Here is a 22,095-nt window from a genome sequence, read left to right on the forward strand (position 1 = left end):
AGTGTTACTATGGTGACAATGAACGATTGTGATGATAGGATGTAATGTTAAAGCGGGAGTTCACCCTAAAAAAATTCCGACGGTCGCATACAGCGCGTCACCAGTTGCCGAAAGAAGCCGAACGTCGGTGCTTGTACCTTTAGTTTATTATTCACAGGTGGATTAGTCACCAAGTTTTTATTGTTGCTTTAGCACTTTATATTGGTACATGTCACAATTATCAGTTTTAAAGCCGACGTTCGGCTACTTTCGGAAACTCGTGACGCGCTGTATGCGACGGTCGGAAGGCTGTCAATCAAATAGGAATGCCCAGTCCCGCAGCCAATACCCAGAAGTGGCGGGAGAACATCTATCTCGAAAATGGTAAGTACAGCATTGATTTTAAAAAAAATACCTGTTTCTGCTCCCCTTAAATAGCCTCAATCTAATGTTAAAAATTTATTTTTGGGTAAACCTCCACTTTAAGAAAAAGAAATAAAAAATGTTTAAAAAATGTAATAAAAAATTATTTATTTATTTTTTACATACTGTCATCAGAGCAGAATCTTGGGAAGCCAAGGGAGTGGAGTTTATTGATGAGCAGCAGGTGGTCAATGGTATTAAAGGCTGTGGAAAGGTCTAGTAGTTAGAGAATGGGGTAGTGGATGTTTAGCAGTTGGTAAATTATTAGTGAATTTTAGTAGCACAGTTTCTGTGGAGTGCTGCGAGTGAAAGTGAGACTGTAAGAGGTTAAAGTGGAGGTTCACCCAAAAACTCAACGATTTAACATTAAATTGAGGCTCATTTTGGGCAGCAGAATCGGGTGTTTTTTTTTAAATTGAAGCAGTACTTACCGTTTTAGAGATAGATCTTCTCCGCCGCTTCTGGGTATGGGCTGCGGGACTGGGCATTCCTATTTGATTGACAGGCTTCCGACGGTCACATACAGCGCGTCACGATTTTCCGAAAGTAGCCGAACGTCGGTGCGCAGGTGCTGTATAGAGCCGCACCGACGTTCGGCTTCTCGTGACGCGATGTATGCGCCCGTCGGAAGCCTGTCAATCAAATAGGAACGCCCAGTCCCGAAGACCATACCCGGAAGCGGCGGAGAAGATCTATCTCTAAAACGGTAAATACTGCTTCGATTTAAAAAAAAACACCCGATTCACCTTCACAAAATGAGCCTCAATCTAATGTTAAAAATAGTTTTTCGGGTGAACTCCCGCTTTAAGAAGGTTGTTGTCAGTGAGGTAGGAGCGCACACAGTTGTAGAATAAGCCTTCTAAAAGTTTACAAGTAAATAGGAGCAAGGATATAGGTCCTAGGTTGTTCAGGTTTGTAGAGTCCAGTGAGGGCTTTTTAAGCATGGGAGTGATCAGCGCACGTTTTAGAGGGGGGGAGGTGCCAGTACAGATTTGTATAAGGAGAAGTCTTGCGGGACTTAAAGTGGAAGTAAAGCATCCCATCGTTTTTAGCCAAGGAAGCTGCCATCTTGGCTTCTGTTTGATCTACAACTGCCGTGATGCTGCACATGTGATCAGCTAGGACACCAGCCATTGGATGGTTTGACAGTTTGGTTGAGAGCAAAACCAATGGTTGTGTAACATTCCTGGCATGTGCCGGAAATGTAACTTTTTTTAAATGGTTAAATGGATGGGTTTACTTCCGCTTTAAGTTTTATGACGCCGTCACTCAAGAGCACAAAGACCTCTATGCTTCCTTCAACACAGTTGACCACCTGCTCCTCCTCAGCAAACTCCACTGCCTTGGCCTCTGTGATTCTACTTTATCCTGGTTTTCCTACTACCTATCTCAGCGCACTTTCAGTGTCACTTATAACTCCATCTCCTCCACTCCTCTTCCTCTTTCTGTTGGGGTACCCCAAGGCTCCGTCCTTTGGCCACTCCAATTCTCGCTCTATACCTCTTCCCTGGGCCAGTTGATAACCTCCCATGGCTTCTAATACCACCTCTATGCCTATGACACCCAGATGTATCTCTCCACTCCTCAACCCCCCCCCCCTCGATCTCCTCACGAATCTCAAACTTACTGAATGACATATCGGTATGGATGTCATACGACTTCCTCAAATTCAATCTTTCTAAAACTGAGCTTGTTATATTTCCCTTCCCTCCCCCCCATAATTTTACCTTTAAGATCAACAACACAACCATTGGTCCCTCCACACATGCCAGGGTGCTGGGTGTAATCCTTGACTCTGACCTCTCCTTCAGCCCCCACATCCAATCACTGGCTAAATCCTGCCTCCTTGACCTCCGCAACATCTCCAGAATTCGAGCCTTCCTGACTAATGATACCACAAGGCAACTTATTCACTCCTTGATTATTTCCCGCCTTGACTACTGCAATGCTCTCCTTAATGGCCTACCCTTACGCAGGCTATCCCCCCTTCAGTCTATTATGAATTCTGCTGCTAGACTAATACACCTCACTAACTGATCCGTGACTGCTGCTCCTTTCTGGTAATCCCTTCACTGGCTTCCCCTACCCAACCGTGTAAAATTCAAAATGCTAACCACAACATACAAGGCCATTCACAACATCGCTCCCATCTACATCACCAACCTCATCTGCAGATATCGCCCAAATCGTCCCCTCCGCTCCTCCCAGGCCTTCCTACTCTCTAGCTCCCTTGTTACCTCCTCCCATGCTCGCCTTCAGGACTTCTCAAGAGCCTCTCCCATCCTCTGGAACTCCCTGCCCCGGTATGTCCAATCAGCCTCTAAACTCTCCACCTTTAGGAGATCCCTGAAAACTCATTTATTCAAGGAAGCCTATCCCACACCCACCTAACAACTGTCCCCAAGCCACCCCCATCAAATCATTCTCTGCAGCTATTACTTTTTGTACCACCATCCCCTCCCTTTAGAATGTGAGCTCTAGGAGCAGGGCCCTCCTATACCTTCTGTATTGAACTGTACTGTAATTGTGCTGTCTCCCTCTACAGTGTAACGCTATATAAATCGTGTATAATAATATTGAGGTTTTTGGTGTCATCAGTTTGCCAAGGTAATGGCAAAAGGAATCGTGAGGTACTATAAGGCTAGGTTCACATCTTTGTGGTTGATGCATTTTCCAGGTGAATTTTTGAATACGCGCTTTGATGTGGCTTTTTTTTCAGGTCAGCAGCAGCGTTCATCGTGATTGATGCTAGATTTACTTCGGGGGACACTGTTTTATTTATTTTTTTAAATAAAGGAAATGTCACAAACTGTCTCTGTTTTTATTTCTTTTTCTTACACTTTCTGGTGAATGAGTAGGGGTACAATGTACCCCATACTCATTCACAGGTGGGGGTAGGATCTGGGGGCCCTCTTGTTAAAGGGGGGCTTCATTATTCTGATAAGCCCCCTCGCCTGCAGACCCCCACAACCACTGACCAGGGTTGTGGGGAAAAGGCTCTTGTCCCCATCAACATACAGAGCCCTCCCTGCCCCAAAGCACGCCCCCAATGTTGAGAGCATGTGGCCTGCTATGGTTTGGGGGGGCACTAGAATGCCCCCCCCCCCCTTCCTGGCATGCCGGGCTTCATGCTTGGATAAAGATCAGGTATGAATTTTGGGGGGGTCCACGCCTCAAAAACCCAAAGCGCCTGGTATGAATTGGGAAGGGACCCCAATGCCGCTTTTTTTTTACACTCCGGGAACCCCACTGATAACTCATCGGTTGTTAAGGATGCAGTGGCCACCCTCTCCTTAACAACTCAGAGTTTAAGGACAAAAAAAAACACAAAATGTGTGCAAATACGCAACACTAGTGTTTTTGCTGCGGGTCCATTGAAGTCTATTACACACAAAATGCAATCTGCTGTGGGGGAAAAAAGTCCCTGACCCTTCCCAAAAACACATAGATGTGAGCGCGTCTCATAGAAAAGCATGTTGAAAAAAAATTACTTATTTACAACATTTTATGACAGAAACATTTTATGACAGAAACAAAGAAAAACATTTTTTTTTCAAAATTTTCTGACTTTTTCCTTTGTTTAGAAAAAAAAATTGAAAAACCAAGTGGTGATTAACCACTTCAGCTCTGGAAGATTTACCTCCTTTCATGACCAGGCCATTTTTTGCGATATGGCACTGCGTTACTTCAAATGACAGTTGCGCGGTCGTGCAACGCTGTACACAGATAAAAATTGTGTCCTTTTTTCCCCACAAATAGAGCATTCATTTGGTGGTATTTGATCTCCTCTGTGGTTTTTATTATTTGCGATATAAACAACAACAAAAAACACTGAAAATTTTGAAAAAAAAAAACACCAATATTTTTACATTCTGCTATAAACCATTCCAAATAAAAAGTGTAAAAAATCTAATTTCTTCTTCAATTTGGGCCAATAGGTGTTCTCTGCTACATGTTTTTTGTAAAACAAATCCCAATATGTGTATATTGATTGGTTTGCGCAAAATTTATAGTGGATACAAACTATGGGATATTTTTTATTAAATTTTTTTTACTAGTAATGGCAGCGATAAGCAACGTATAGAGGGACTGCTATATTGCAACGGTCAAATCTGACACCAGACACTTTTTGAGGACCAGTGACAATAAGACCCATTTCACACTCTGAGGCGCTTTGCAGACGCTATAAATAGCGCCTTCAAAGCGCCCTGAAAGAGCCGCTCCAGTCACTCCAGTGTGAAAGCCGCACTGGAGCGGTGCGCTGGCAGGGCGTCGTAAAAAGTCCTGCCAGCACCTTCATTGCAGCGCATTAGAAGTGGTGAAATCAATGAGCAGCGCCGCCGAACTGCCGCTTTTAACCCTTTTGTTAAAAGTGCCCCGCTAGCGGCCAAATAGCACCGCAAAAAGGACGGTAAAGCACTGCTAAAAATGGCGGCGTTGTCCCGCTGACGCGCAGGGCGGCTCAGTGTGAAAGCACTCGAATACAGTGATCAGTGTTAGAAAAATATGCACCGTCACTAATAACACTGGCAGGGAAAGGGTTAACATCAGGGGCGATCGAGGGGTTAACTGTGTTCCCTGGGAGCGATTGCTAAGTGTGGGGGAGGTAAAGATTAGCAGGAACACAAGATCGGCACATTCCCCTCTCACAGAATGGCAGTCTGCCTTTCTCCTGAATGATCAGCGGGTCCCGGTGGACATTGTGTCCAATCACAGTGGGAGCAGGTCGCATTCCAGACCCGGAAGTGCCAGATCACGTACTAGGTATGTGATTTGGCGTGGAGCAGGCGCCCTGCCGCAGTAAATCTACGGTGGGCAGTCCACAAGTGGTTAAATACCACAAGAAAGCTCTATTTGTGTGGTAAAAAAATATATAAAAATTTAATTTGGGTACAGCGTAGCATGACCGTGCAATTGTCATTCAATGTGTGACAGCGCTGAAAGCTGGCCTGGGCAGGAGGGGGGTAAAAGTGCCCAGTGGGCAAATGGTTACAATGTGTGGATTCGAGAGATCCCATTAATGACAAAAGAGGATACACAGAGACACACAGCACAGGCCTGTGCTCAGCCATACATGCGCTAACTTTCATTGTGTCACTACAGCATGTGAAAGTTCCAAGAACAAACATTCTCCAATCACTGAACACCAAACAGATCCGGGGCAGAGCCAGAGCAGTGCTGACCGGTATTTCCTGTCCTTGATCAGCCACACACACATGACACAAACACGAGGTCTGCTGCAGAAATATGCTGAGTGGTGCGCTGGACTCCGCCCACTGAAAAAACACGAATAAGCAGACTGTCTGCCCGACTCCTCCCACTAAGTGCTACAGCAAGGAGCCTAGAGACTCCGCCCACTAACTACAGGACTGGGCAGACTGATGGACCTTGCTCCTCCCACTAACAGCTACAGGACTATGCCGTGCCGGGCCTGACTCCGCCTACTAACCCATATAAGTCTTTTGCATTTTCGCGTGGTTTGCCATAGAAATGGCATATTAGCGGGTAAAGCGTAGCCCACCAGCCCCGCGCCTCACACACCGGGGCATGCTGGGAGCTGTAGCTCCTTGCACTGACGCCTCCTGGAGCGAACATGAGGAAGCGAACACTTAACACCGGGTAGGTCATGCGCTCCGATAGGCAGCGCTTTCTCCAGCCCCCTTCTCCTTGGTTGGCTCCGCCCCATGTCTCCTCCCCTGTCCCCCCCGTTGCCCTGCGGTAAGATGGCGGCTCCCGCCTGGGACGCTGCTGTGTGGCACGTGCTGTGTGATGGCGCTAGCCGCTGACCTCTAACTGCCGGAAGCGAAGTCGGAAGGAGCGTGCGCAGAAGCGACCCGGGGGAGGAGAAGCGGGCGGAAGAGGCCGGGCTGTGTCGCCGCAGCAGCTCGGGGAGGGTGTGGGGGGCTTGGCCTGTGTGTGACAAGCAGTGCGGGCCCGCCGCTGTCACTCACTCGTCTTTCCTTCTTTCCATCCCGCACTAATCCTTGCCTGTCTTCCCCCCCCCTACTCCCCCTCCCTTCTTTCCCCTCTGTGTCATCATCGTCACCCCGGGACCCGCTCCGTGCCGGAGGATGCTCTTGTTCGTAGAGGTGAGAGGGGAACAGGAGGCCGCCATGTGACTGAGGCCGGCCTGACACAGCAACTCCGAGCTCCGGGGAGGGGGCGGGGAAATCTGCCGGCCTCGTGTGGGGTGAGGAGGGCGGCCGGATACAGTGCTCTCCCGGAGGGGGAGGGGAGGCCTGAAAGACCCCGCACTGACCTTTTCGTAAAGCTGCTGCTGGACGACTCAAGGTTATACCGAGGGGGGAGGGGAAGGCCGGACATATGGGGAGCTCGGCACCGGAGAGCGCATGACCGGCCTACCGGGAGGGGGGGTATGTACCGAGTGTGTGAGCTCATTTACCGGGTGGGAGCGTGTGATCGCACTCTATTCCCCCCGGTAAATAATGAGATCTCATGCGGAGTGTTACCTCATATAGGGGGAGGGGAGAGTGATCTCGTATATGCAGTGTGACCTCATATATACGGGGGGTGAAGTGTGATCTCGTGTATGGGGTGGAGTTTGACTACATATAGATGTGTGACCTCATATATACAGGGAGGGCAAGTGCAATCTCATATATGGGGGAGGGCAAGTGCAATCTCATATATGGGAGGGCGGTGTAATCATATTCATATATCTATATCTCATGTAATGGGGGGTGGGGAGATTGTGACATCATATGTAGAGGCCCCTTTCACACTGGGGTGGGAGGTGCGCTGGCGGTTTAGTGATGCTATATACTGTTGGATTTGCGGCGGTATTTGGCTGCTAATGTTTTTAACCCCCGCTAGTGGCCAACAAAGTGTTAAGAGGCGCATTGCCGGTGGTATTACTGCGGTGCCCCATTGTTTTCAATGGGAAGGAGTGGTAAGCACACCGCTCCAAAGATGCTGCTGGCAGGACCTTTGGAGCGGTCCCGCTAGCGCACCACCTCAGTGTGAAAGCCCTCAGGCTTTCACACTGAGACTGCAGGGCAGGAGTTTTTCAAGCGTTATTTAGACGCTGTTTTTAGCGCTAAACTGCCTGAAAAACTCCTCAGTGTGAAAGGGGTCAGAGTGTGACATAATATATCCGAAGTGACCTCATATATGCCGTGGGAGGGGGGAGGATGACCTCATATGCCGGTGTTCTGTCAAGTTCTCCAACCGCTTAACTTCTGGGTTTATTTAAACTGGCAGTAATTGAGTTTTTGACGAATTGGTTGGACACAACACTGGCAACCGAATACAGTCAGTGCAGAATATTATGAGCGGAGATTCTTCTTCCGTTCTGATACTAGCCAACAAAATGGCCGCCTCCTATGCGACGACAACTTTGTCCTTGTTAGCCAGTGTGCCTTAAAAACAGCTTAGGCTTCCTGTACCAAACTATTCAGTTGTCGGTGTTGTGTCCAACCACCAATTTGTCAAAATCTCTAATTACAAAGGTTTGAAATAAACAGGAAGTGACGTGGTTGGTGTTTCTGATAGGTTGGAGATATTGGCAGAACACTGGTGGGAGGGGCAGAGTGATCTTATATATTGACCTCATATATGCCGGAGGGAAGGGGAGAGTGTGACCTCATACACAAGGGGAGCTCGGCACCAGTAACCGGAGAGTGCGTGATCGGCCTCAGTGTGGACACAGGCCTACCGGGAGGGGAGAGTGTGACCTCATATATCGCGGGCGGAGGGGAGAGTGGGACCTCATATATCGCGGGCGGAGGGGAGAGTGGGACCTCATATATCGCGGGCGGAGGGGAGAGTGGGACCTCATATATCGCGGGGGGAGGGAAGAGTGTGACCTCATATATCGCGGGCGGAGGGGAGAGTGTGATCTCGTATATACAGAGAATGACCTCATAGATGTCGCGGGGAGGGGAGAGTGTGACATATATGCCGGGGGGGAGGGGAGAGTAACCGCAAATACTGGGGGCGAGAGTGACTGCATATATTGGGAAGGAAGTGGGTTTGTGTGCCCTCGTATACGGGGGAGGGGGAAGAGAATGTGACCTCAAATACCATGGGAGGGGCAGAGTGTGTGACCTCATATACAGTGGTAGCGAGATGCCTCATACATGGGAGTGACCTCATATTGGAGAAAGCAGTTACAATGTATGTTATGGGGTGGTGAGCTCATGTGGGGGGAGAGTGGTCTGACCTAATGTACGAGAGGAGTGACCCAATATTATGGGGGATGGGTGGCATGTGACCTCAAATAGGGGGTATGGGTTATAGAGAGATATATATATATATTATGAGGGGGAGGGTGCGACCTCATATTTGGGGGGGTGACCTCACTCCACTAGCTGCTGTATTACCTGAGTGGACACGATAACAGAGACCAGCTTTAAGAACTAACTTGAACAGTACTCAAGGTGGACGTAGATGACATCATAGCAGGAGATGTGTTTTAAGGGTCAAACATCTTTGGAAGTGGGTAGAACACTTGAAATGTTTCTGTTGCATTGGCAGAAACAAACTACTGTACCTTGATAAGGTATTCAAGGCAGATATAAATGACATCATAGCAAGCGTAGGCTAATGTGTGTTAAAGCGGGAGTTCACCCAAAAACGTAATTTCTAACATTAGATTGAGGCTCGTTTTGTCAAGGGGAATCGGGTGTTTTTTTTTTTAAATCGAAGCAGTACTTACCGTTTTAGAGATAGATCTTCTTCGCCGCTTCCGGGTATAGGCTGCGAGACTGGGCATTTCTATTTGATTGACAGGCTTCCGACGGTCGCATACATCGCGTCACGATTTTCCAAAAGTAGCCGAACGTCGGTGCGCAGGCGCCGTATAGAGCCACACCGACGTTCGGCTTCTTTCGGCTACTCGTGACGCGATGTATGCGACCGTCGGAAGGCTGTCAATCAAATAGGAACGCCCAGTCCCGCAGCCCATACCTGGAAGCGGTGGAGAAGATAATCTCTAAAACGGTAAGTACTGCTTCGATTTAAAAAAAAAAACACCTGATTCCCCTTCACAAAATGAGCCTCAATCTAATGTTAAATTTTTTTTTTTTTTCGGGTGAACTCCCGCTTTAAGGATTAACGTTCTGAGGAAGAGGGTATAACCCTCAAAACACATTAGGTTTTGTGATGTCACCTATGCCTGTTTTGAGTATTGTTGAAGGTGGATTTTGAAGCTGGTTTCTGCCTTTAGCCATATGTTTCCTTTTCATTCAGCTCTGTCAGTATATCTACTTGTGTTTTATACTGTGACTGGCATATTGAGGGGTGCACCAGCCTAGTGCATTACCCTTTTTGTCTCCTGACTTTGTGGTCAGTGTGTCATTATGAATGGGGGGTCTCTGGTATACCACACACAGGGCAAGGGGAACAAATCCAAGAGTTGGTGGACTTGTGTTATGTACTATAGAAGCTGCTGGCACTGCCCCCCCGTACAATCGGAGGGTTCCCTCATGATCCTGCCTTCACTGCCCAGTTGGCCACATATTTAATGTATACAGGACTTGAGTTGAAGATTTACAAAGTTTATGGGCTACGGGTTTCAGATCATTGACAGCCATGGAGTTTGTATCTGGTGGGGAAAAAAAATGCAAAGGTGGTTTCCATGTCTGGTGGGTACTGTGCATCTTAAAGTCCCCCAGAAGCTGGTGTGATTAGATGGGTATGTTTATAATGGCAGCTCTTTATCTTGTATTTCATACAGTGGTGAGATCACATGTAGACTTTACTAGCCCTCATCCTGGTCTCTAGAAATGTCTGGTGTGTGGCTTTTGAGTTCCCATTTAATTGGTTTTTAATGCTTTTGGTGTCCTCCTGAGGTGTCTCATTGTGAAAGTTTGCTTTTCCTGTATGTGTATCACGCTAGTTAAGGGAGTTTGTCCCATGTGATGAGTAACATGTCGTCCAGCGCTAGTTGTTACCGCACTTCCTGCTGCTTCTGTTGCAGATTGAGATCACTGTCTTCCATTTTCTTCTGGCCTTCAAAGTATTCATTAGATGTACATCCTTATCTGTTAAAGCAATGTGAAATCATGAATTTGGATGTGTTATTCTGGCATGTTCACTTTAGATTTAAAATTTAAAGGTGCTGTAAACATTAAACCTGTGTATTACAAATAGACGGTGCACAGGTATGGTATAACCTTTCATTGGTTACCACATCTTTTTAAATAGTGTAACCTTGCGTTTTAAATGTGTTAAGTGTTCGTTTTGTGTGTGTGTTTTTTTTGGGGGGGGCTTTTAACCCTTTCCAAAAGAAAGCTGGTGTGTCTAGACATATAATTTGTATCTGTTGTAATAGAGAGAAGTTTACAAATATACTGTGGTAACGCAATGTTTTTAAAATGCCAAAAGAAGTTGCCTAATGAGGTGAAACCATCCAACAATTTGGAAGTTCTTCTGGAGTATTATATGTCTGGTCTCCTCCAGCGTGCATTGGATCCTCCATTACTAAATGACACAATAGTGACCTGGGGTCATTGAGGGGAACCACTGAGCATTTTAGCAAATAACACTGGGCCATTCATTAAATCATTTGTGGATATTGAGCATGCTACACAGGCCGATAAGTACATGGCGTGTGTATAGTACCCCCTGGCCTTCTGCCACACGGCCACTTCTCCCACTGCATACTGGCAATTCCCAGCTGTTAAAGTGGATTTAACCTCAGACATGAAATATGAACAAAACATTCAGTGTGTACTTGTCTTAATCCAGAGCAATGAGTGTAATTTCTGTCTGCTTCATTCCTCAAGCATGAGTCACTTATGACAAGTGTTCCTGACACCAAGAGAAAAAGGTGACAGGAGAGGGACCTCCAGCTGGTTGCCAGCCCCCACTATGTTGGTGTCTCTTCCCTCCAATTGGCTCTCAGAACTCTCTTCACTGAGCTCTGAGTGCGACTTCCACTCTTGCCTTTTTTTTTTTGCCTTCTCTGAACAAGCTTTATAAATTAAGGACTTTGAACAGCGGTAGAGAAGACTGCAGATGGGTACAACTTGTGTGCTGATTTGTGTCACCTGTGAAAAACCTTAAGCCAGTCACTTTACCAGGTATACGTTGGACCTAGACCCCTTTCACACTGGGACAAATTTTTTTTTTCAGGTGCTGTAGCGCTGAAAATGGCCTCTAAGCGCCTGAAAACCGTTAATTCCAGTGTGACTTTTCACACACGGGCAGAGCGTTTGTGGGACGTTCTGAAAAGTCCTGCAAGCAACATCTTTGGGGTGGGTTGTGAGCACTGTATTTAGCGCTCCCAAAACGCCCTGCCCATTGGAATGAATGGGCAGCACTTTGAAAGAAACACAAAATGGGAGAGTTTTAAGCACCCCGTTGGTGCTAAAACGAGTGGCATTTTCAGTGTGGAAGCAGACTAAGGATTGATAACCACTTTACATGACAGCCAAGTTGTAAATACAGCAGATACTGTAGCTGCTGCTCGGACTTTCTTGCGTACATTGTTCAGGTGAGAGATTGCTACAATGTAACAATTTTGTATTTACTATTCCATTCATCTGCTTGTCAAAGGTATGAGCTTTGATCTGCATACAATGTTGGCCAAAGGATGTAAAAAAAATGGTGGTCTTATTTAACCCTTTTATAAACCATTGGTATACCCTAAAAACTAACTTTGCTGCTTAGATATTTTCCTGCTGATTTTTTCTTTTACCTCTAACAAATATTCAGTTTTTGTCTTGTCCAATTTTTTTTTAGTGTTTTCCAAAAGCTGAAAACTTACTTATTTTTTTCAATTAATTTAAAGCGTTCTTTAATCAGATTGGAGAGGAGCATATGACTGCAAATTTTTCCTCGTCCAATGAGAGAACGCCTTGTATTCCTTGAAAGAGTACAAGGAAGGGAATCTCAAAACTGGAGCAGCTGTGCATGGCAATCAATCAGCTTTGAATTTTCAAAGATTAAGTGAACAAGCCGAATATAGAAAACTGGAGCAGACAGAATCTGACAAATACCCCTGATCCCTGGTTCACACTGGTGCGTTTTGACATGTCAAATCGGCGGCATTTGCCGGCATTGGCACTGTCCTAATCGGTGCGGCGCTGCACTGATTTCAAAAAGTTTCTGTACTAATTTTTGCTTTTTCGGACATGATTTACATTGACTGCACTGATGTCTCTGAGATCGGGACTGACAAGTGGGAGTGAAATCGCGCGGCTTCATTCCCGCAGCCCAGTGTGAACCTAGGCTTAAAGTGGTATTAAACAACTTTTTAAAACCTGAAGGGATTTTGGTCGGGCAGGTGCCTTACTAAATTTTACTCATATTTAAGGTGTAACATATTGCTAAATGTGAGCTTATCCTTTGAAAGAAGCATGATTTTCTTGTAATTTAAAAAAAATACTTTGACTAAGTGGGTGCAGCATCGGTCAGATACTGCATCTGTGCCCTGTCGGCTCCAAGACTGAGCCGAGCGATCTAAGCCTGCGATTGCTCTTTCCTCAGATACTTGAGCTGTCGACTATCAGTCTTTGTCTGCTCTGCCATGCTTTGGCTGTACTTCTCCTTTAAGACTTTACTGACACTTTAGAACGTTCTCTGTACGGCAGTGTTGCGTGTGTGACCTGTATGCGACCTGTGTTCAGTATGCAGAGGAGAAGCTGCTTCAGCAGATCATGGCTATCGCTATGTAGTGCAGTCTACTACAGTGGTTTTCAGTATCCCCAGCAACTCTTCAGATATAGCACAAAGATTGCATCCTGCAAAGCTGGGCCAATGGCAATTGGCAAAAATTCCTGAGCCGTTTTTTCTTTCATGTTTAGTGAGATTCTAACCCTTTCACTGCCAGATCCAGTTTTGCCATTTTACAGACATTTAAAAAAATCCTGGCCTTAAAGGGGTTGTAAAGACAAAAATATTTTCCTCTTAAATTATTGTCTGACAGTAGCTGATAAAGTAAAAAGTAATGTTTTGCATTATAACTAGTTTGATACCTGTTGAAATCGAGCTGTTTTATGCAGGGCTGTGGAGTCGGTAGATAAATGTTCCGACTCCTCAGTTTTATGTACTTCCGACTCCCCGACTCCGACTCCTCTGTATTAATATGCGAATGTATTTTATACATTCCTTGAGGGAAAGAAACGCAACCTACCACAGGACTACTGGCTGGGAAGCCAACAGTCTACTGTATTGCACAGTTTAAGCAAAAGACAAACACAATGAAAACAATCAAGTGGCTGGATAGTAGCAGCAGGCATAAACATCAGGAACAGGATCTTTACCAGTTCAAAAATACAAACCACATTATTTGGTTGTTTTAGAACAAAAACAAAGCTTATCTATAATGAACCAAAAACAAAATCTGTAAAACCTAGAAATGGTTTATATTAATCTTGAAATGTAGTTCTAGGCTTAGCAAATGCAAATCAATTCAATGTAGAGTTCTAAGGAAGAGAATTTCCTCTGCCAGATCCTCTTTCATAGAGGCTCTTAAGTCAGACTTTATTATTTTTAGGGCTGAAAATAATCTTTCGACACTGACTTGGGTGGGTGGCATTGCAGTAACTATTCTGGCCACATCACTAACGATCTCTGGATAAACAAGGATGGCTTCTTCAACAGTAAGTTTTGATGAGCGATCATACTTTTCAACTTCTTTTAGTGCTTTATAAAACTCCTGTTGGAATTTTTTTATTTGGACACTTACTTGTTCTCTAACATGCGTTCCCTGTAAAAGCAGAACACAACACTATGGAAAGTATAAGTATTGTAGCTCCTAATTGTGCGTTGCGTGCCATATAGTGAAGCACATGAAAAGCATGCTTCTTCACGGTCACTTAACGTGTTCGTTTTGCGGTTACGTGAGGCACTGCATGCATTGGTCTTTATTCTTACAGTAGAGAAGTCATTAATTATAACTTTTTGTGAATTGGGACATTTAAACTTGCTTTTTTTTTTTAATTCCAATCTAAATTTAGTAGGAGTCGGTGCATTGTTTGCCGACTCCAGGTACCCAAAATTTCCCCCGACTCCGACTCCACAGCCCTGGTTTTATGCACCTCCAGCACTCCTGAATCATTATTCTCACTGACTTCCTGGTTTGCGGTGCACATTCATACTTGCTACATCACGGCCTAATGGGAACTACAGTTCCCATTAGGCTTAGCCTCCATGCCTGTGAGGAATAAGAGAGCATCTTCACGCAGGGCTGTAGTCATAGGGAGGGGGTGAGCACATTCTGCTTTCCACCATGCAAAACGGCTCAGATGCTGGTGGAAAGCAAGAAGAGGAGAGACAGGAAATGGCATTTTCAAACCTGGATTACTGTATTTTGGAGGTCAAAAGGAAAAACGAGGTAAGTGATATCTAAATGCTCTAGCTTACAGCAATCAATTGATCTCATAAAAAACGAACCTTTAGTGTTCCTTTAAGATTAGTTAAAATGTGCAAATATTTTCTGAAAGACCCTGAAGAATAACATTTCCAGGGTACTTGATGTAACTTATGTGCAAGTTTTCAGCAAATGATACTTGGTTATACCAAAGTCTTGTGTTCGTTATTTTTATGCCAAAAAGTTATACTTGCCTGCCCCGTGCAGTGGTTTTGTACAGAGCATCCCTGATCCTCTTCTCAGGTCCCACTTTGGTGCTCTTGGGCCTTCCCTGTTGAGCGTCCCGACAGCAAGAAGCTCTGTATGTTTATTCAGACAGAGCCATGGCCCTTTTCTCGTTGGCTCACTGATTTTGATTAACGGCCATGGGAGCCAAAGGTGCTTCACTGCTGTCTCAGCCAATAAAGAGGGAGAGTCCCGGACAGCCAAGTCTTTTACAACATCGCCGGACTGAGATGGGCTGAGGGGGTACTGCTGCACACAAGGCTTTATCTAGAATGCATTCTGCCTTTACAACCACTTTAGTTCGTTAAGGCCACTGGTGTCAAACACAAGGCCCATGGGCCGAATCCGGCCCCCCAGGCCATTTCATGTGGCCCTCGCACCTCTCCTGCAGTTGCAGGAGAGCTCCGGCCCTCCTCTGGTCCCACTTCAGACCCTTACTTTCTGCTTTCAAGCAATGCATCCAGCTTCTTCCCAGCAGCAGCATAAGGAAAGGGGGGTGCACTGTGATGTAAGGGAGAGTGGGGAACAATTTCTGATGGTGGAGTGGCTCTTGACAGCTAATGTAAAGGAGAGGATGCGCTGGCGTCTAATCTTAGATTCAACCGGCCCTTTTGAGGGCAATCATAATGCTGTGGCCCACAATGAAATTGTGACACCCCTGCTTTAGGCCATGCAAATGCAATATATTACCCAGTTTTTGGTAGGTCATAGATGAGTAAGGCTTTTCATGCTTAAAGTGGAGTTCCACCCAAAAGTGGAACTTCCACTTTTTGGAATTCTCCCCCCTCCAGTGACGCATTTGGCACCTTTCAGGGGGAGAGGATGCGAAAACCTGTCAGACAGGTATTTGCACCCACTTCTGGGCATAGACTCCTGTGGGAGTCTACGCCACTTCCTGTCCCCCCCCCCCCCCGCTGTCTCCTGGGAAATACTGTTCCCAGGAGAGAGGGGACCAGTGATAGTGCGCCGCGCTACTCGCACATGCGCAGTAGGGAACCGGGCAGTCAAGCTGATTCACTTCCTGATTCCCTCAGAGCATGGCGGTGGCAGCATCTGAGGACCGAGCGATTGCTCAGCCTTGTCTGCCGACATCGCGTGATAGATAAGTGTCCATTTTTAAGTCAGCAGCTGCAGTATTTGTAGTTGCTGGCTTATAGGTAAGCCTATAATAAGGCTTGACTGGTGGCTCCCACACATGCGCAGGAGTAAAGTCACGTGGTGCCGGCCTGTCGGGAGTCCTTAAGTCTGCGGCCCCGGAATGAAGAGGGGCGAAGATGGATGCTTCCACCAGCAGGGACATTGCGGCTTTGTTTGCAGGTCCCAGCCACATAATGGGCTAGTATGCAATGCATACTAGCCAGAGCTGCACGATCGTTAAAAAAAATTGATCTCTGCTCAACCCCTTTCCCCCCTCACGATCTCTATGCAAAATTTCCTGATTCATTCATGTAAAAAGTGTAGAGTCCTCTGCTCACTCAAATATCAAAAGAAAAAAACCTGGCAGCTGCCAAGTTTTTCACAACATTGTCAGTGCTAGTAATTAACTAGAAACATTGTAACTATTGGTTCTTGGATCAGAGGAATCTGGAAGTTAAACATTAACCACTTAAGGACCGCCTCCTGCACATATACGTTGGCAGAATGGCACGGCTGGGCACAAGCACGTACCTGAACGTCCTTTAAGTGCCCGATTGCGGGCCCGTGACCTGGTCCGAAGCTCCGTGACCGTAGGACCCACGGACCCGATCGCCGCTGGAGTCCCGCGATCAGTCCCCGGAGCTGAAGAACGAGGAGAGCTGTGTGTAAACACAGCTTCCCGTTCTTCGCTGTGGCGCTGTCATTGATCGTGTGTTCCCTGATGTAGGGAAACACGATCAATGATGCCACACGTCCAGCCCCGCCCCCCTACAGTTAGAAACACATATGAGTTCACACTTAACCCCCTCAGTGCCCTCTAGTGGTTAACAACCAAACTGCAATTCTATTTTCACAGTAAACAATGCATTTTTATAGCATTTTTTTGCTGTGAAAATGACAATTGTCCCAAAAATGTGTCAATTGTCTGATTGTGTCCGCCATAATGTCGCGGTCACGAAAAAAAATCACCGATCACCGCTATTAAAAGTAAAACATTTTTTTTAATAAAAATGCAATAAAACTATCCCTTATTTTGTGAACACTATAAATTTTGCACAAACCAATCGCTAAACGATTGATTATTTTATACCAAAAATAGGTATAACACGTATAGTCCTAAACTGAGGAAAACAAAAGTTTTTTTTATATATTTTTGGGGGATATTTATTATGGCAAAAGGGAAAAAATATTGCTCTAGCTTTGTTAGCGTAAAAAATAAAAACCGCAGAGGTGATCAAACAACAAAAGAAAGCTCTTTGTGGGGAAAAAGACGCCAATTTTGTTTGGGAGCCACGTCGCACGACCGTGCAATTGTCAAAGCGACGCAGTGCCGAATCGCAAAAACTGGCCAGGTCCTTTACCTGCATTTTGGTCCGGGTCTTAAGTGGTTAAAGTCACTTGTTTCTTACAAAGTTGAAATCAATATTTTTTGCTAGAAAACTACCTGGGTGTGTATGTGTATATGTGTATATGTGTATATGTGTATATGTATGTATATATAATTTTCTCATTTTAGCCAGAGTCGTGCAGCTCTAATTCTAGCTCATTATGCTTTTACTTTGCTGGTGAATAAAGAACAAGTAAAACCCATTAGGGTTTACTTCCTCTTTAAAGTGGTTGTAAACCCTTTGTATGGACTATAGGTAAGCCTAGATTAAGGCTTACCTATAGGTAGTGGAAATATCTCCTAAACATGTGCAATTCAGGAGATATTTCACTTGTCCGCCAAAAATGCAAACACCACATGCGCGGGGAAGAAACAAAACTAAGTGCTGTTTCTTCCCTAGCCTGTGCCGTTAATGGCGGCTCCAGTACGCATGCACGGGAGTGACGTTCCGCGGCTCCAGCGAATCAGAGCCCGGAAGGAAGAGGGGCCAGAAGATGGGACGCTGCCTACACAGGGATCGCTGGATTGTTTTGCAGGCAAGTGTCACATAATGGGCTAGTATGCGATGCATATTAGCCCATTATGCTTTTCATTTCCATGCTTTGCAGACAGCAAAAGAGGAAGTAAAACCCATCAGGGTTTACATCCTTTTTAATGTAACTTAGTTTAATTGTGGGACAGTATATAAAGCTTGTTATAAAATTGACATGGCTTAGCTTTTTAACTCTGCTTCATAATATAAGGCTTTCATTATGATTCATGAAACTAAACCTAGGGTTGCACCTGTGCTGTTTTGCAAAATTAGTTTGCAAAGCTAGCTTAGTGTGCGCACAAACACCTTCTTTCACTATACAGATAAAGGTGGCAATCTTGTATTTACTGATGCATACTAGAGCACAGGCCACATTATGTTGTGCCTCTGTGTTCAGATGCCCTCATTTATCAGTTAGGGTCCTTTGCCAGCCTTGTTGGCCAGGGAAACTGTCAACAGGGACCCGGAAGTGACGTCCCTTCCGGTTCAACAACGAGAAGGGGAAGAAAGTGAACTTGTGTTATGCTTTCCCCTCTCCCGACAGCATCCGCTACGCTGGTCCCGGACCTGCGGGTTTGCAAGCGAAGCCTGGGATACATAGGGTGTAGGGAGCATTTAGGCAGCAGCCCAGGCGCCAGGACGAAGCTCCTTGTTGACATGGTTGCCTGGGGTTTGTCGAGCCCCTCCTTAACCCCTTGTATATGGCACAATTTATAAACCTACGTTGGTAGACACTGATTAAAAATCTTTAGTCTTCTGTATTACTACTTTGCAGAGGCTGATTTCTGTAATTGTCTTTACTTTAAATAGTTGTAAATGGCCCCTTATAATGGGATAAGTATAGTTTTAGTTTGGTAAATTGCTACATCAAAGCAGTCCCAAACAAGGGTGGTTCTCTAACAGTGGAAGATAGGGGCATTGCGTTATTAATTTACTATCTTCCTTACCCAGCTTCTAAGCTGTTTCAGCTGAGGCTGTGACCTCATGCAGGTTGCCAGACTACAGATGAAGGCTGCTGATGGCATCTCCAAATCTGCATATGTGAACAATAGAATATAGTAAAAATTGTTGCATCAAATTGACTCCGTTACCCCCCTTTCATTTATTCTGCTGTTCCATAATTAGACTTGGCAAATATTAAATAACAGTTGTGTCTTTGGTAGAAGTTGTCCTTTAATGTATGCAGCCCACCTGGTCTTCACTTTTTGTTCAGCAGTGCACAGGCTAAATCTGCCCGTCATTGCTTGCAAGTCTTTTGGTGTCTGTGTACATGTGAACCATGACACTTTTCAGTCTCTTCGTTCAGTGCGAGCTGCCACAGCTGATGGCAAACGCCTTTCTTCTTTGCCCCAACTATAACGCATTCTCATCGTGTTGAGGCTTATAAATGTAAGGCCTTGTGTACAGTGGGAGTTTAGGCCCTGTACTTCAGTTCCAGTGATTTTGTGGAAGGCACAGGTGCCCTGCTGCAGAAGGACTGTGAAGCTGAAAGCTGCTGTGGCTGGACCATGAAAGGTATTCTGGACATTTGTCCCTCGGTTTGCTTTCACCCACAAAAACGCTGGGATCTCATGCACATGGGCTGTAAGGTGCACATAAAGGCCTTACTGTTAATTGATTGGCTGCATTTCGCTAGCTCCCAGCAGCTTGCTATATTTGCCTGTATTGGCAAAGTTGAGGTCACAAAGTTGGCTTCTTGCATCTAACTCCATTAGACTTTGTAAAGTATAGAATAATGCAAGAAAGCTTTTCAAAGCAAATTGTACTCTTAAACACTTCTGGGATGTACTTGTAATACCTTACTGAAAATAATAAATTTCCCTAAAATGTGTACTTGTGCTGACCCTTTCATTTTGTTGTTTTATTTTTAGGTGGCGTCAAAAGGTGCTGCATTGAATCCAAATGCAAAGGTATGGCAGGAAATTCCCCAAGGAAGCACTGAAGTTCCACAAACTGTCAATGGCACTGAAGATTCTTGGGATGAGGCAGGAGCCGCAACAGAATCGCAAACAGAAGGTCTGTTTTAGAGTAGTCTTGCTCAGTCAGTGCTTGATTTGTGTTTTGGCATGTCTGTTTCACTTTGCTCTAGTAATTTCACTTTTGTCTTCATCGCAAGCTGTCCATTTAATATCACACTTTTTTTTTTTTTAAAGAATGACAAATTTCAATTAAAATCAATAGTATAAATTCACTTTCAACATGCTTGAAATTTATTTTTTCATTCTCGGATGTATGGGCTATTTAATGCATATAGTTCATGGCCATAGCACACGTTTTGTAAAAAAAAGCTATAGCTGCATGACGTTTTTGATTAAAAGTGCACATTCTGGCAGGTGTTAACTGTTTAACAATGTAAAATGTAAACTTATTTTACAAAGGTATCGGGATAAAACAGGTGATACATGGGAAGGTTTGACAGGTTCCAGAGTAACCGGCAGAAATTCATTAAAGCGGGAGTTCACCCCCAAATCAACTTTCTGACATTGGTTCCAGCATACTGCTAACATCTGCAGTATGCCCTTTTTTTTTGCTACTTATTTTATGAGCCCTTGTTATCCGGCTCCGAGCGGGGATCACTTCCGGGTATAGGCGTTCCTAAGCAAAGAGGAGTTGATTGACGGTCGGCGAAAGCGCGTCACGGCTTCCGAAAATACCCGAGAGTGACACTCGGGTGTTTACGGCGCCTGCGCAGTCAGCTCTACACGGCAGGCGCCGTAAACACCCGAGTGTCATTTCGGGTATTTTCGGAAGCCGTGATGCGCTTTAGCAGCCCGTCAACTCCTCTTCGCTTAGGAACGCCTACACCCCGCAGGATTCCCCGCTCGGAGCTGGATAACAAGGGCTCATAAAACGATAAGTAGCGGGAAAACCCCCCCCCCCAGCATACTGCAGAGGTTGGCAGTATGCTGGAACTAATGTCAGAAAGTTGATTTGGGGGTGAACTCCTGCTTTAAAGCAGAGTACCACCCAAAAGTTTAACTTCTGCTTATCTGATTCAGACCCCCTCCCCCCCAGTGCTACAATTTGGCACCTTTTTGGGGGAGCGGGTACCCTGTCCCCACTTGCGTCGTACCGGCAATTCTGTAGTTTTGCTTCCTCCTTTCCCCTGCTTCTGGGCCTGTAAGAGCGCAGTGCACATGCGCAGTAGGGACCCAGCTTAGTGGCAGCACCTGACAGCCGATAAACATTGCCTGGGGTGCCAACATCGCTGGATTCCAGGACAGGAAAGTGTCCTTGTAAGTCAGCAGCTACAGTATGTGTATCTGCTGACTTTATATTATTGGAGGAGGGGGGGGGGTCACACCACTTTTAAGTGGTTGCCTACTTTTGGCCTGACATTCCATTGAAAAATCAGGCGCTAAATAGAAAATAGTCAGCTAATCCATGGAGGCCCCACCTCATAACTTACAGGACTTCAAATACAGGGCACTTATAACCCCCCCCCCCCCCCGCCTTTCACCTTTTTAGCACTTTGAATGACAATTGCATGATAATGCAACACTGTACCCAAACTAAATTTTATTCCAAATTAATAAACGTGGAAACATTTTTTTTTTTTGCATAATTTTTTTACACATTGCTTGTAGCACTGTACAACATTGCTATAAGCAAGCATTTATTTTATGCGTTTGGTGAAATCTAGTCACATGATACAGATGGGCTGTTATTGGCACTGTCTGTACCCTGTGATCAAAATGACCAATCACAGCTAGCAACACATTTGTACACCTTAAATGGCTTGAAAGGAAGCTATTCATTGTGTACAACTGTCATGTGACCTGTGAATCGTCACGGTGGTCACATGGTCCTGGCAGCTAGCCGGTACTCTGATCGGTTATCGGCTGTGTCCCGTGGACATAGCCAGTGACAGATCACTCTTTGGCCATGTGATCAGCCAGGACGTCAAGTCAGGATGGGCAAGCACCTTGCCCTCAATCTGCTATTGGGCGGGTACTGGTTAAGACTCCTACTGACTGCTTGTCCAGCATGCCACAGCATACCTTCAGTTTTTGTGGCGTTTGTCAACAGTTCAGGGCTAATTTGGCATCAAAAGTGGGCTTGCTCAATATTGGG

At 45.5% G+C, this 22,095-nt stretch overlaps 1 protein-coding gene across 2 annotated transcripts in view; it reads left to right on the forward strand.

Moving 5' to 3' along the window:
- Window positions 1-5,814: 5,814 nt before the first annotated feature.
- Window positions 5,815-22,095, forward strand: part of LARP4 (La ribonucleoprotein 4) — an 80,726-nt gene continuing 64,445 nt past the window's right edge. The window contains exons 1-2 of one of the 2 annotated variants that reach the window (XM_040340805.1): window positions 5,815-6,021; window positions 19,893-20,037. Coding sequence is in view for 1 of the 2 variants with exons in the window: in XM_040340804.1 (XP_040196738.1) it covers window positions 6,474-6,491; window positions 19,893-20,037 (163 nt within the window). In the remaining variant the exon portion in view is untranslated. Of the gene's footprint in view, window positions 6,022-6,081; window positions 6,492-19,892; window positions 20,038-22,095 lie in introns of those variants that run through there. The other variant, XM_040340804.1, reaches the window with a different exon arrangement.

This window comes from Rana temporaria, chromosome 2, assembly GCF_905171775.1.
Source record: "Rana temporaria chromosome 2, aRanTem1.1, whole genome shotgun sequence".
Classification (NCBI taxonomy): domain Eukaryota; kingdom Metazoa; phylum Chordata; class Amphibia; order Anura; family Ranidae; genus Rana; species Rana temporaria.